Source organism: Melopsittacus undulatus, chromosome 6 (assembly GCF_012275295.1).
Source record: "Melopsittacus undulatus isolate bMelUnd1 chromosome 6, bMelUnd1.mat.Z, whole genome shotgun sequence".
Taxonomy (NCBI): domain Eukaryota; kingdom Metazoa; phylum Chordata; class Aves; order Psittaciformes; family Psittaculidae; genus Melopsittacus; species Melopsittacus undulatus.
Genome location: NC_047532.1, coordinates 85807548 through 85822403, shown reverse-complemented (window position 1 = coordinate 85822403; position 14856 = coordinate 85807548). Strand labels below are relative to the sequence as shown.

Sequence of the window (14856 nt, the reverse complement as noted above, 5' to 3'; positions counted from 1 at the left end):
GCCCTTTTTAAAGAGTAGAGTACAGCACTGAAGTCCTTCCAATAGAATGAGACCATTTAGTTGACTTTTCATTATAATCCAAGAGAGCACAACCTCACTCATTCAATACATGTGATTTTCTTTGAAAGTCTGTGGAAATGAAAAAGAAATCTAAACTGAAAGGAACAGGACTATTGAAGTAGAATAAGTATAATCTTGTTAAAGGGTCCATAAAGGAACTTCAGGATTCAAGGTACATGCTGCAAGTGTTTCATAGTCTTCTGAGTGGATTAAAGTAATGGAAGAACAATCTAGACCATGGTATACAAGACAGTTCTCAAAATTAAACTCCATTTATCTATAATAAAAATATTGGTTTATAATTGTTTAAATTTACTACTAAGAAGAATAACAACATGCATAATAAGCTGCTAGTGTTTAATTTGGTTCAGACAGGGTTCACGAGTTTATGTGAAATGTTATTAGCCCTGATATAGCCTGTACTCAGTGTTTAAGGAACTAATATCATGTTTTCTTTCAAAATTACAGTGAAATGCATAAACTATTTTAAAGCAAAGTTAAACATATGGCACACATCAGTATTCTGAAAACAGATTTGTACCATCGCGTTTTGCAGACTACCAGACAAATTGTCTTTGGGGGCCCTCTCGTGGTAAGACTTCATTATTGCACCTAAAACCTTTGCAGTGTTCAGGCAATCTTAAACTGATCTGGTTTCAAGTATTTTCTGCAGTTTGTGAAGCTACAGAAAATGCAAGATAATATTAAGGGATTATTGAAACCCAAGGGAAAAGAAAGAAAGGTAAAAATATGCTATGCCGAACGTGTTCAGGATATAAACCTATGAATGGCGTGTCAATGACTTGTTTTTGGAACTAGGAAAGGATAAAACATTACTCATTGAGATGAAATTGTCAGTTCTGCTAGCTGAAAATAAATAAATAGATAAATAAAAAGTCTCCAATCCCAAAAGCAGAGCTACATGACTGTTTCCTTTGTTGGGTTTTTTTTCCCACACTTTTCACCTATTGCCACAGTATAAGATTACAGTGTTGTTTTATATGAGAATTCAGTGGGAAAACACAAATCTTTTTCAGTTATATATGCTCATAGTAGGAAGTTAAACATCATAGTCTGTCAGGATTATAACATTTCACATCATACTTCCATAGCAGTTCCCCGTCAAGGTAAATACAAATAACGTTACGGCCATTTAAATCTACTAGCATGTACAGCCTTTGCATACAGACCTACTGCTGCCCAACATCACTGAGGATTCTGCTACAGATTGGGAAGAGTCGTGACATTTTCATATTAATCTCAGTTAAAACTGCATTATGTTCCAAAGAGGCAGCAATCAACTTTCATAAACCTCTGCACTAGGTTCAGTAGTGAAGTATCATAGAACCATAGAATCAACTAGGCTGAGAAAGACCTTTAAGATCACTAAGTCCAACCATTGCCCCAGGACTGCCAAGCCCACTTCTAAACCAGGTCACTAAGGGCAAACTGATCTTCCCCCAAGACCTTCCCTTATGGCTGCCCCTCATGATGCTCACTCATCTGCCTCTCATCTGCCCCTCATAGTGGCCCACACTGTATAGTTGCTACCCCTATCCCCTCATAGCTGCCTCTCACACCCCATGGCTGCCCATGCTCTCCGCTCATGATCTTCCCTGATGACCTCTCCTCATGACTACCCCTCACCCCTCATCACCCACCTCTTACCTCTCTAACTTGGCTACAAGGCCAAATTACCAGCAGAGCAGCCTCCTTCCTGCACTTCATGGAGGTGGTGTTCAGAATGTTGTGGACCAGAATCTGATCCTCTCTGATGTTACTTTTCTCTCCGTAAAGTGGGGCAGGAAATGCTCCTTCCAAGAGACTCTGGAAGACTTAGTCTGTAATTGCTTGTAAACCACTTAAGTAGTAAGTGATATGGAAATCCAAAGTGGTAATTGTAATTGAGGCTTAAGAATAACCTATTTTTGGCATGCTATACATACTTATGGACTTGATTCAAGGCAGTTACTGAAAACTGCAAAGTATCCAAAAAATGATAGGAAAAAAAAGTTTGATTAAAACCATTGCAGAGGCAAATCCAACCTTCAGAACACTCTCTGAAACCTATTGTTATGGCCTGCTTGTACAAACAATAAAATTAATGCACTGCTAAAATCATTACCTCATGTCCAGTTGATTAACATGGGTGCTAGAAAAACGTGCTTGCCTTCTGCGTTAGAGAATTAGATAGTATTCTAGAAATGTTTATCTATTGTACAAATTACTTTATGTTCTAGATTGACTAGAAATACAGGCCCTAATAAACTCATGAGTTACATCTTTGGCATTGATGCTGAAGAATGCTGCCATTTGACAAGTATACAGGAGCAGGTTAGTAAAGGCTCATAATGTGAAATTCATCTAAGTGTAGATGTCTACAGCATAGCTGTCATCTGAATTGTCATCTAAGGTTCCAGTTATGGCCACTGAAATACAGGGCTGTACTTCCCCCACACTCAGGACACTCAAGTGCAGCACAGCTATTTCGACAACAGTAACTTTTGGATACAACGCTTAAGTCTATGAACCAATGCCAAGCCAGCAGAGTTAACTCCTAATGCACCAATCTGTTCTCAAAGACATCATTAATATACTCATGAAGACCATAGAATATTAAAGTCTATAGCTTCCAGAAATATAAACTATTAATTAAGTGCTATGAGTTCATACTAAACCTCACTTAACTGAAATGAGGGCTACTGCATGGATTACCATACAGGATTCATACAATGCCATCAAGCACGCATACTGTAGGGGACCATCTCTACATTTACAGTTCTTGATACTGTCTGACCACACAAAAAGAACATTTCTCTTGTGCTGCATTCTAATCAGCTGTACTCCAAGAACTATGTAATTGTTTTCTTGTTTTAATTCATTCATTTTCAAGACCCATTTAATCCAAGAACTCTTTTCACTTTCATCTCAAATGTGATTTGGTTAATGATTAATAAAACCAGAATTAGCTGAAGAAGCTAACATATACTTTTACACATGAACATGAGTGTCTATAACAGACTGTTTACAATGCCAGTATACTTCTGCAGACGAAGTAACATGCAGGCTTAATATACTAATAAATGCATTTGTGGGGTTACAAGAGAAATTGATAGAAACTCACAATCTGTGGGGGATGAAACCAGATAATTAGGCAGCACAATGCTACATAGCGTGTTTTTAAATTCACTCGATATTCAAAAAGAAGAAAGTAAACATACTATTGAGAGCTGCAGACTGACAATGGGATATAGACATTGGTCTAAAAGAAGGCACAAATAACTATTAGTTTTAAATAAGACTCACCATTTCAGCGAATAAAATAAACATAACATGGAGTAAGTAAGAAAAACATTACCCTCCAAGACAATTGTTTCACAGGTGAGTTGAATGACAATGATAGTTGATTTTTGGATGACCAAACATGACAGTAGGCACTATTTTAAAAATAGGTATTTTTAGAAGATTCTGTTTTTGTAAGTGACAATGTTTAATAATGTTATGAAGTTTAGATATCAGTGTTTACTTCTTTGACTCTTCTCTGTGAAACTGGGAAACTTCTGCGCTACACGCACAAAGTAGATTTAAATCCCTCAGGCTTCCTTCTATATTCAGGTCACAAAGACACAGTATACGGTAGAAACTGAAAACCACCAGTGGAAACATATATCTACACTAAAGTAGAATCTGTGACAAAATGAACCTTGGATGTTTATCTATTCTGAACTTACTACACAAAAAACTATACATTTGGAGGAAGATTAATGACTTACAGAAGCAACAAACAGTCGAGTCAAACTAAATATCACTTAAGTAATTATGATAGAAAATCCACAGAGATTAGTTGGATCTTCTTACTAATATATTTTTACAAGATCAAAGATTACCCACCAGCCCAATACATGTAATTAAGGATTTTTTGTTTCAATCATTTCACAGTATTTGGTTTTGTCCTTGTGTAATGGTTATACTTTCATTGCCTCTCCATATGAACGTTACCTTTTCGTGTATTTTATCGGGGCTTCCAGATAAAGTTCACATTAACTTTTCAAAGAACTGAATGAACAGGCACAGCATAATCTGATTTCTTGTACACAGACAGTAACACTTGCGAATCTTTCCTCATTTATTCAGCTTCTCTTCACAAGTTCTGAAAATACCTGCTGTTCCTTATCCTGATTTGGATATATGTAATTTCTGGGCATCACTTTAGTCAAGGACAAGCTAATGAAACTGCAATACTTTGGTTATATTCAACCTTGAGCTATTATTGATTAATCATAAAGCAGCCTTGGCTAAGAAGTTTTTCATCTTTATATTTCTATCGATTGTAACTGCTTCTTCCCATTGCTGACCAGGTTATTATAACATCATCATTTCAGCTAGATTACTGAAAGGCACTTTATCTTGACTGTATTGTAAACCAACAGGAAACACGCATCTGACCACCTTTAAACCAGTGTGACAGTCTCCTACCTTTTGAAACTTTTGGCTACACTATGAATTAACAAGGCAACAGTTTGAACTGTTTGGTCTATTTGAAATAACTATGTATCTCAGATGAAAGCAGTCTTTTTTCCCTCAGTATCAAATACAGTATCAGAAATTAGATACATTGGGACTACCAGGCTTAGATAGAAATGCAGAAGTTTAAATATCATCTCTAGGGCATGCTGAGATGTAGGGGAAAAGAAGTCACCCAGGAAAGGCTCCTGTATGAAGAGATGCAGCAGGAAAACATTTGAAAAGCTGAATTAAAATCTCTGTGAACCTCGGCAAAATATAGCTGAAGGCCAAAATGGGTGTGTAAATAAGTAGATTTGTATAAAATTCTATTGAGAGTCTCCAACAGTTAATTGGATTACCATCTTTAAAAAAGAATGTTTCCTGAATAACTCATATTTGTAGTCCCTGATCAAGTCTTCAGGTAAATAGTACCAGGTGAGGAAAAATACTTGCTCCTGTCACTCTAACCCCAGTGGCTATATGAAGGGTCTTTCACAAATCAATTGATACGCAATTGATACGCAAACACAGGGGGAAAAGCTCCGATTCCTGCTATTGTTCTGGAAGGCTGGTGTTGATGGCCACATTTTAAATGTTTAACTCCTTCAGTGCACCGAATCCAAGCTAGCATTTCCTGGTGAAGACCACCAGACAAAGAAATGGAATACTTATACAGATCCTAGGGAAACAGTATTAGCTACATCAGTGCTGCTGATCAGGATACAGGACTATGATATGCCCTCAGAAGTAACTTTAACTTAGCTTTCTGTCCTTCAACTTTCCTAACGAGGAAAAGATGGGAGGAGACCTTTTCCTTATATTCTCTACAAATATTCGAGAAAACATTTGAATAAGTCCATCACTGAATAAAAGTCAAAACTGTGTTTTTTTGGGTTTTTTATTTATTTTAGTGATGATACGAGGTATCCAAATACTGCCTGAAATACCTTCCAGTTATCATATCAGTCTGCAAAACATGAAGTAGTGTAGATCTGAGTAAGAAACAGAAGCAGAGCAAGACTTGGAACAGGTGAGTTGAGACTGTTTTGAAATGTGAAAGAACCTGGGGGGAGTACACGGCTGGGGAATTTTGGTTTAACTATAATCCTACAGCCACTACACAGTGTGACTGAACACTAAGATTATAAATGAGAAACAAAGTCTAACATTTAAATTAAGAAATATTTTACCTTTAATATTAAAGACACTAATGGAATTACTGACATGTATTTTTAAAGTGTCATTGCATTTGAAATACAGACATATTTACTAGGATCTAGCTCATGCATTTGAAACACATACACATTTACTAGAATCTAGCTTACTCTAAGTCTACATAAGAACCAGTTAATTTGCAAATACATTTTAGAAGGGATGGACAGTTCATTCTGAAGGTAGTTCAAATTAAAATAGCAAAACCAGTAAGTGATCTGGAAAATAAGAGGAAAGGTTAATAAATCAGCAGAAAAAATAGAAAGTGTGCTCTAGAAATATGTACATTTCCTCATTAAGTAGAAAAGGATTCGAGCATTCACTGGTCAGGACAAAACAAAAAATGTTGAATTTAAGTAATGGCAAGGAAAATTTAAGTTAAGCATTAGGGAAGATTATGCAGTATAGCAGCTTTTAGCTTAGGGGAAGTGGTGAAATGACCACTGGAAGTCAGACCTAAATTAGACATATTCTGTCTGCTCAATCTGCCTGTGTGACAGCAACCAATTTTATTAACAAGAGAATTATCATGACAAATGATGAATGAACTGAAACAAACCAACTTCAGCTAACTTTGTTCCAGGGTTGGGCAGCATTTATCCTGGTAGGCTGCTGAAACTTTGGTTTGAACCATTTATACAATTCCTAGTTTTTAAAAAGTATTTCTAACATGAACAAGTCACAAGAGAGGTGACTTTACAAGAGAGGTGTAAAGCTGTGCTTCTTTATAGAGACTCTGTAAGATCTTATCTCTGGTGTGAGTTTATTCATAAGCAAATCTTGGGTCATTGCTCCTCATCTTTAAATTTTTCCTTCTTCGGTCCTCCTGGACAAGCAAGCCAACCCTGTGACTGCCTGTTCTATGAGCACAGCTGCCCATCATCTGAATCACTAGATTGAACTGACCCTTCACTGTGCTAAAGAATTTGCTGAAAAGCATACCCACATCTGATGAAAAGAGAATCAAACACCTTCCCTTCAAGGTACACTACATAGCAATCATACCAATAAATTTACTTTAATGCTGTGAATGCATACAGTGAACATCAAAATAGGCAGGTGACCACATAGTATACAGGGATTGCCATAGGCAATTCTCTGAAATCTGTCACACTTTAATTAACAGAAAGGAAAAGTTCAGGTCACTAACAATACCATACACCCTTTCATAGCTTAAATGTAAAATGCAGCATACCGAGAAAAACTGAATTGCAATGTTTGAAGCACGATGTAAAAAAAGAAAGAAAGAAGATTAAATCATAGACTTCCTGATTTCAAGAGTTTTGAAAATTCATCAGTAGGTGCGGAATTTCACCCCATGATTTACATACGGAGAGCATCACACACTTATGTGGAGAAATCACAGCCATGGCAATACGCTGTGATTTTTGAGGGCAATGGTATAACTGGGTTGGGTTTGTTTGTTTGTTTGTTTGTTTTTACCCTTTTTCTTTATAGTTGGTTGAAAAAAAAAAAACCCAACACATAGGGAGATCGTGTTAATGTTTTTGCAAGTCTAACAGGCTGAATAAGCAGCTTTTGTGACAGTATACTTCCAGTTGTAAATGCTCCATCACTGATACAGCACTTGAAAACATTCATGATCAGGCTCTGTGGTGAACCACACATGCTGTATCTTATGCTTTGCCGTCATGAAAGCTCAGGAGTTAAAATGTCCACGAGTGTTTTAACTGCAGCTAAAATATTAATAGTGTTCCATGGCGATCTTGTTGAACAAAGCTGAACTTTCACGTGGAGAGTAAGAGGGATGAGCCTATCAGCCTTGCAGGTGGACAGGTCTGTTCATCTTGTATGATGGCATCCTGTGAGGTACTCAGCAGCCTCGGCCACACAGCCAGATCACATGCTAGTGCAGAACTCATTAACTGCCACAACAAATCACACTTTATTTATCATTCCTTACTATAACACAAGCAGACATCACTGCATGGTTGGGCTTTCTTCCCCTGCCATGGCGGCCATTCATTGCAGCGCTCCTCAGCCACCTGTGCTAGCTCCTACAGGCAGCAGCATCATCCCAGCACCTCCAACGCTCTCTTAACCTCATCATTCCCACCACCTTCGCCTGGGTGCCGGCAGCACCACGGCTCCCAAGCACCGTTCCCTGGCCCCGTCCGTTCACCAAAGGCCACCACACCACCATCCCTACACTGCCCGCTTCATATGCAAACAACACCCTCCCCAGCAGCGGCCTGCCGCAGGCCTCCGCAGGCCGCGCCCCGGCCCGCCCCCGGGGGAGCATCCCGAGCTCTGATTGGCCAGCGGGAGAGTCACTCAGGAGCGCCGCAGCTGGGGGCTCTGCCGCCCGTTGCCTCCCGCGCCTGCGCACAAGCGGCCCGTTCGGCGGTGGGCGAGCGGGGCGTGCTGCTCGCGCCGGCTCTTCCGCCCCGCCCCTCTCCCCCGCCCCCCCCGCCGTTATTCGGCTGCCCGTCACGTGACGCGGGCCAAGCGTTTACGTTCGAACCGCTCCCCCCCCCGCTCCGGTAACCGTTTCGGTTTCATTTCCGGGAGGCGGAGGAGCAGCGGCGGTGGCGCTGCCGAGCGGAGCGTCCCCCCCGCCGCGGCCTTCCCTCCGCCCCCCGCCGGCCACACCCCCTCGCGCTCGCGGTGAACCGAGATCCCCTTCCCCTCACCCGCCTGCACACACACCCCTCCTCCTCCTGCTGCCATTCCCCCTCCTGCGCCGAGAGAAAGGGAAGGGAGGAGGCGCCGGGCCTGGGTCTCCCGCACCGAGGCGCCGCGGCACAACATGGAGGAGCTGGTGGTGGAGGTGCGGGGCTCCAACGGGGCCTTCTACAAGGTACCGGGTGCTCGCGGCTGGGTCGGGCTGGGCCTCAGGGGAGGGAGTGGGGCCTGAGACGGGAGGAGGAGGAGGAGGCGGCGGCGGTGGCGGCTCCTCCTCCCCACTCTGAGGGAAAGCGGAGGCCCCGAGGCAGGAGGAAGAGGAGGAGGAAGAGTAGGGCAGGGGTGGAGGCCTCGGCCGGGTCCTTTCCGTGTCTGGGGAGGGAGCCGGGCCTTTGGGGTAAGACGAGCTGAAGGCAGCCGCTACCCCAGGGCTGGAGGAGCTTGAGGCCTGATGAGGAGAGAGAGAGGGAAGACGAGAGAGGGCCCCGGCGGCTGAGGAGGCCTTGGGCCTTCCCCCTATTGTGGGAAGGGGAGGCCCTGGCGCCGCCGGTGTGCGAGGGGAGGCTCGGGGAGCTCTGGGCCGCCGCTTCCTTGAAGCTGAGTCGAGGATCAGGGCTGGGGATGGGGCATTAATTGCTAAATCCTCAGCTTTTGTCGCTACTTAAGGAAAGTCTTTCTCTTAGGTTTTCAGGAGAGCTGCACTGCTAGTGCACAGCGTTTAAGGTGGGGGAAGGGGGAGGGAAGCTTGTTAAGTACACGTTTATGATAAGACGCTCTCGTGGATTCCTGCGTGTAGTGCTATGGCAGAGGGTACTGCCTACTGATATTAAAGAGAACCTTGCTTGATCAAATACATATATGTGCTGAGTTGCTAAATACATTTAATTGTGAAATGTACTTTTTACTGAAACTACTTAATGACATTCCATGTTTCTTCCCAAGCCCTTGTTGCTGGTCCTGAATAAAGCCATCACTGAGCCTCTACTGTATGTGCTGGGTGCTTAATATTTTTGTTAATACTGTGTAGTATTCATGTGGCTTTACATGAGTTGGGTTCTACTCATCAGCATATTGATGGGGTATGATTTGTGGGTTTGTGCTGTTAACAGGAAAATAAAACTTGGACACAGTTTGTTTGGGCCTACTGTTATTGAGATGTTACGAGTGTACCAGAAATAGTCATGGATTGGTTTCTGCGGGTCTGCCACAGTTTAAATGTTCCTGGTACTTTAAAAATTGGGCCTAGTTATTGTGCGGCATCCAATATTTATGTTAGCAATGAAGTAACAGGTAGAATTTCACACTCTGATGTTAGGGTAGTAAGGCAGGTTGGGATCCAAATGATACAGTTCCAACACTTCACAGTGCTTCGAAGAAAACAATGGAAGCTTACTCGTAAAATGCACATAATATACCCTTTCTGAAAAGAATTTTTCCTTTTTTTCCTTAAAAAAACCTTTTTCTTTAAAAAAAATTAAGCAAGTCTGTAAATATGGTAAATAAGCATCCTGTGGGTTTGTAGTGTTGTGGCCAGAGTTATATATCCGTATATTATTTCCTGGTATTAAATTGTTTAGGACTTTAAAAAATCATTTCTTATTATTGAAGACAAAGTATTTGCTCAGAAACAGAAGGCATTAAAAGGTTGCACAAGAGAACTTCTAATGAAGCTTTTATCAAATTATGTGGGAGTACTTACACAATCACGCAAAGTAGATGATGACAAAAATTGTGCGTTTTATAGTAAATTTTATCAAAGAAACCCACAAGAGTTGAAAACTTATGTAACTTTTTTGGGTAAATTTCAATTTTGACCTCTTGGGGTCCTGCACCCCTTTTGTTTGTAGCATACCAACATTTATGGTTGTGGTGCAGGTGAAAATATAATTTGAGGGTATGTTCATGGGAGCTTTTTCATTAATTATGATTTAGTATATCCAGGTTTTAACACAAATGTTGCTTCTAAGTTGTGTATTATGTTTGACTTTTAAGAAATTTAAACAAATTTTTTTTAATTAAAGAAATTTTGGGGTTTTTTATTGGCTTTTTGTTTGTTTGGGTTGTTGTTTGTTGTTCTTTTTAAAAAAACCTTCCTGCAGGATTGCTCAGTATAAATCAGAAATTTTTGTCTAGCCTGATTTACGTGAGTATTGGGTACAATATTTATTTTTCATCATGGTGTCAGAGTGTCACTCTGCCATTAAATAATTTATTGAAATATTTTCTTGGGAGTTCTATGCCCATCTTGAGGATGGGGAATTTGGTTACAAAATGAATCGGTTGACCGAGCTCAACAAGAGGTGTGTGATCATGTCGAGTGTGGATTTAATTGCAGGAAGATTCAATTTTTTTAAGTTAAAAAGTTTAGAGACGTGATAAATGTTTTACAACAGTAACACTGCAAACAAACCAAAAGCAAAGCAATTCATTTATTTAATCTCATGATTTGCAGATAAATTGTGATAATCTTGAGAATTATTCGAAGCCAAAAAAAGAAAATTTCATCAGAATATGTAAATGCTTTGGAAAAACATGCATCTATCTTGATATTAAGACATGGAAGGTGAAGGAGTATGAGCTTGCTGGAGTTGTGAAGGGACTAAATGACAAAAGTAGGCACCCAGTCACCACTTGAGATTTTTATATCCTGCTTGCAGCTCTCTTTGAGAGCTTCATAAATTCAAGACTGTAAGCACTTAGTTTTGTTTTTGAGTGTTCCCAGCAGCATCTTGATCTTGACAGTACAAAACTGATGCCTAATTGTCACTTAAGCCCTACTGAGAGTAATAAAACAGTCTTTTCTCTGCTTGTGTTACTTGTGGGACCTGATCCAGAGCACATTCAGAGATGCAACTAGAGGGATCATGTTCCACACAAAACCTGGGAGGTGGCTTGAAGATGGAAGGGTTGAATTAAAATGTCATACTGGTCAGGTGCACTACATTTCACAGAGTACTGGAGTGTGTTGGTGAGATTGCTGTAGTGGAGACTAGTTCTTTCTGAATGGAATTAGAATATCTCTTGGTGAATGTATTGTGCTTTCATGACTTTTTTTCTCATTGGCTAAGATGAATTGTTCCATGGGAAGTGCAGTGCAGTCAGTGAGCATGATTCAGGGATAATGGACAGTCTAGTACCTGGAGATGCTTAGTCATGATTTGATATGTTGCTGGCCCCAGAATCCTTGGAAGGAAAGGGGTAGATTCCCTTATTTATTTTCAGAAGGTCCAGCAAACCACCAAATGTGAATCCTATGGGGAGGGAACTGCCTTTTTGCAGCTCAAAAGTAAGTAGCTGCATCTTGAAGATGTTCACTATTTGGGCATATATTTTCACATCTTTTCTTACACAGGTGTAGTAAATCGGTTTTTTGAAGTTCTTGTGTAATTCTCAGAGGTCTAATAGACAGTCCTTTGTCTCATCTTTCCAGGACTAGTTTTAGATATTTCCCTGGAAAAGGGGGCATGCTGGATGCTGTTACAGCATGGGATTGATTTTTCTTTTCCAGTTTGGGAATGATTCTCTCTTGTATCCTCTGCTAAATAATAGAAATCATCCTGTTCATGACGCAGATAGGTTGGAGTGATGTTTGCTGTTGATATGTGTATGTTCTCTGTAATCAGTTTTTGCTACTGCGTGCTTTGTAATGTTGTTAAAAATCTTCTACTTACTACCCCAGTAGTTTCAGCACTTTGCTGGTTTTTCCTTGCTTTTATAGGTACTTCACTTTTTTCTGCTTCATAGAAGCAACGATTGACAAAATCATTCATTTTCTGTAGTTCATCATTACTTCAGGTCTTGCTACTGACTACGGTTCCTTTGGCCTCCTGTTGCATTCCGTATAATTTTTTTTCTTTTACTTTTCCATACAGACCTACAAAAAGATCTCCAGTTTCTTTGTACATTCACAAGCTCAGTCCTCTGATGATACCCTGTATCCTTGTCCCTCATTTCATTACCGTTCTGTGATTCTTCTTCCTTCCGTATTTTCCCTATTTGGTTTCTTTCTATGGCTTGCCTTTCTCAGATTTGATTAGCCACATGAGTTCTGCTTTGACTTTTTGCTCCCAACAGGTATGAAATGTAACATAACTGTCACACTAACAGTAAATGCACATTTGTATCAACATTTTTTAAATCTTAAAAAGCATATTTTCCCTACCTTCACTTCTTACAGTTAATTATCCTCCTTTATTAAAATGGTAGACCGTTCACATCTGATGTGAGCAGACTAAAGCAGCAGAATTCATGGCAGTTAGAGCCTTTATTTGTTCCTTTGAAGTATTTGTCATTCCAGTTAGCACAAAAAGTAACAAATATACTGATGTTTCCAGAAAATGTTTTGTATCAAACAACTTGTAAGATTGAGCCCATATCTTCAGCATGTAAGCCTTCTTAGAATGTGAATGATCATGTGTTTGAGAAATGACATGCCATTTCAGTGCTGTATTGTAAACTTTTTACTTATGCCTGAAGCATGGAGAGAGAGAGGTTACCATTGGATTATTTGAAAGTCAGATCTAGAAAAATTACAGCATGTGATTATTTTTTTGTTACTATTTTCCCCCTCTCACTAGTGAAGGAGAATCAGCCTTGGCCATTACAAGATGTGCTTCTGCTCACAGAAGTGCAAGCAAACTTTTTTGTCACAGATCTGATTTCTTTTTGTATACTCTTGTTTGGTATCTCTGCTATTAGTGATAGCTGCTGTAGCCTTTCACTGCCCCATTCCCTCATTTTACTTCCATTTAGTTTCACTGTGTTTTTAATACTTCTCATCTATGCTTTAATGTTTTTCATCTATTTCACATTCACCATAGCCAGTGTTCTGTCCCCTTTTTGGGTGTGCATTTCAAACTTGCATATATGCACTTTAATGTTTGACTTTTAAAGCCTATCTTACACTCTGTTTCAGAAATGACCTATGAATGCTTGTTGTACTTTTTATAATTCTGTGTGAAATCAGTACCACTTTGGCTTTACTGACATGAGGGCTGCCTTGTCCTATGTCTGTGCTTTTGGCTTATGGTGTTAAAAGTCCCATTTCTTTTTAGCATTGTGTATAATTTTGCACATATTACAGAATAAAGACAACAGAAGTTCTGATAAGGTTATATTTTGGTTTTCCAAAGGTGTCAATGTTTAAGTATTAACTTTTTTTTTATGAAAACTTATAAATGTTTCAAAACATTTTTTATTTGTATTTCACAACTATGTATATGTACACTTTTGAGGCCAAATATGTTTTACTTTCTACATACATGTTTATGCTGGAGGAAAATTGACATGCTGCTGTGATGCAGACTATGGAAAACTGATGTGATAAGTATCTCTGACATTATTCTATGTCATAAGAAATTGGAGAACCAGGAAAACCACCTTTCTGGGGATAGATGGGGCTAGACAGCCAAGTATTTAGGCTATTAGTATATTTTGTCTGGTTAATTGTTTCTTAAATGTAACTCTCACACAGAGGTAGGCTGAAGTATTGTATATATTGCTCGCTGGAAATCAGTTATCTGGCAACGCATCATTCACTTTGTAGTTAATTAAAAATTCATTATAATGATTTTTTTTTCCATTATTTTGAGTGGAAATTAAAAGGCAAACAGCAGTGTTATGACATCAACTTTTTTGGCCAGGCTAGAGTGAAAACCAGGTACTCCATCTGTTTCTGTGGTTGAGTGTTCTGAACTTTTCATAAGCAAATTATGTCAGTTTTACAATTTTCTCAAGCGGTGGCTGTATCGGGGCTACCTGTGTATGGTCAGCAGTCATCCTTAATGTTCCTGGTTCAGGATCCTTCAGCTTTCTGTGTTGTGACCAAAACAATGTTGAAAACCTGGTTTAAAGAGAGCATAGTTCAATACTCTTTTCATCTAGCGATGTGTCCCAAGTTTTACTTTTTCCAGATAATGTAAGTACTAGACTTTTTGCAGGTCTTAGGCTAGTCTTTAGCTTGATAGCTTACATTTATTTGTATCACCGTCTAGTTTACTTAATAATGGTAAGTTTTGGTACTATTACCGCTAGCTACTTACATTGTTGTATTCACTAGGATTCTACTCAAGATGACTTGGTGTATTTTTTTGTCATTTTCTATAATTTTTACAGATCTTTCATAGCAGAAGTAATGTTTTTTATTTGTTTGGTTGATTGTGGGTTTTTTGTTCTTCCTTTTTTTCCTGTTTTATGACTATGAGAAAATTCATGAGAAAATGTGTCAACAAAGTCTTTCTCAGGACATAGCTTTGTATTACTTTTACCTGTTTTTTTTAAATATCTGTAAGCCTACCATAATTATACCTTTTTTTCTACACAGGCATTTGTGAAGGATGTGCATGAAGATTCCATAACAGTTGCATTTGAAAACAAGTAAGTGTATTGCTTCTGTTATACCTGTAAATATTATTGACCTTGCATTTAATTAAC

At 39.4% G+C, this 14856-nt stretch overlaps 1 protein-coding gene across 2 annotated transcripts in view; it reads left to right on the top strand.

Moving 5' to 3' along the window:
* The first annotated feature begins 8319 nt into the window (after nt 1-8319).
* FMR1 (fragile X messenger ribonucleoprotein 1) overlaps nt 8320-14856 on the top strand; it is a 30076-nt gene continuing 23539 nt past the window's right edge. The window contains exons 1-2 of one of the 2 annotated variants that reach the window (XM_005146860.3): nt 8320-8599; nt 14747-14799. In XM_005146860.3, the coding sequence (XP_005146917.1) occupies nt 8549-8599; nt 14747-14799 (104 nt within the window). In that variant the 5' untranslated portion in view covers nt 8320-8548. The remainder of the gene's footprint in view (nt 8600-14746; nt 14800-14856) is intronic. The other variant, XM_005146861.3, reaches the window with a different exon arrangement.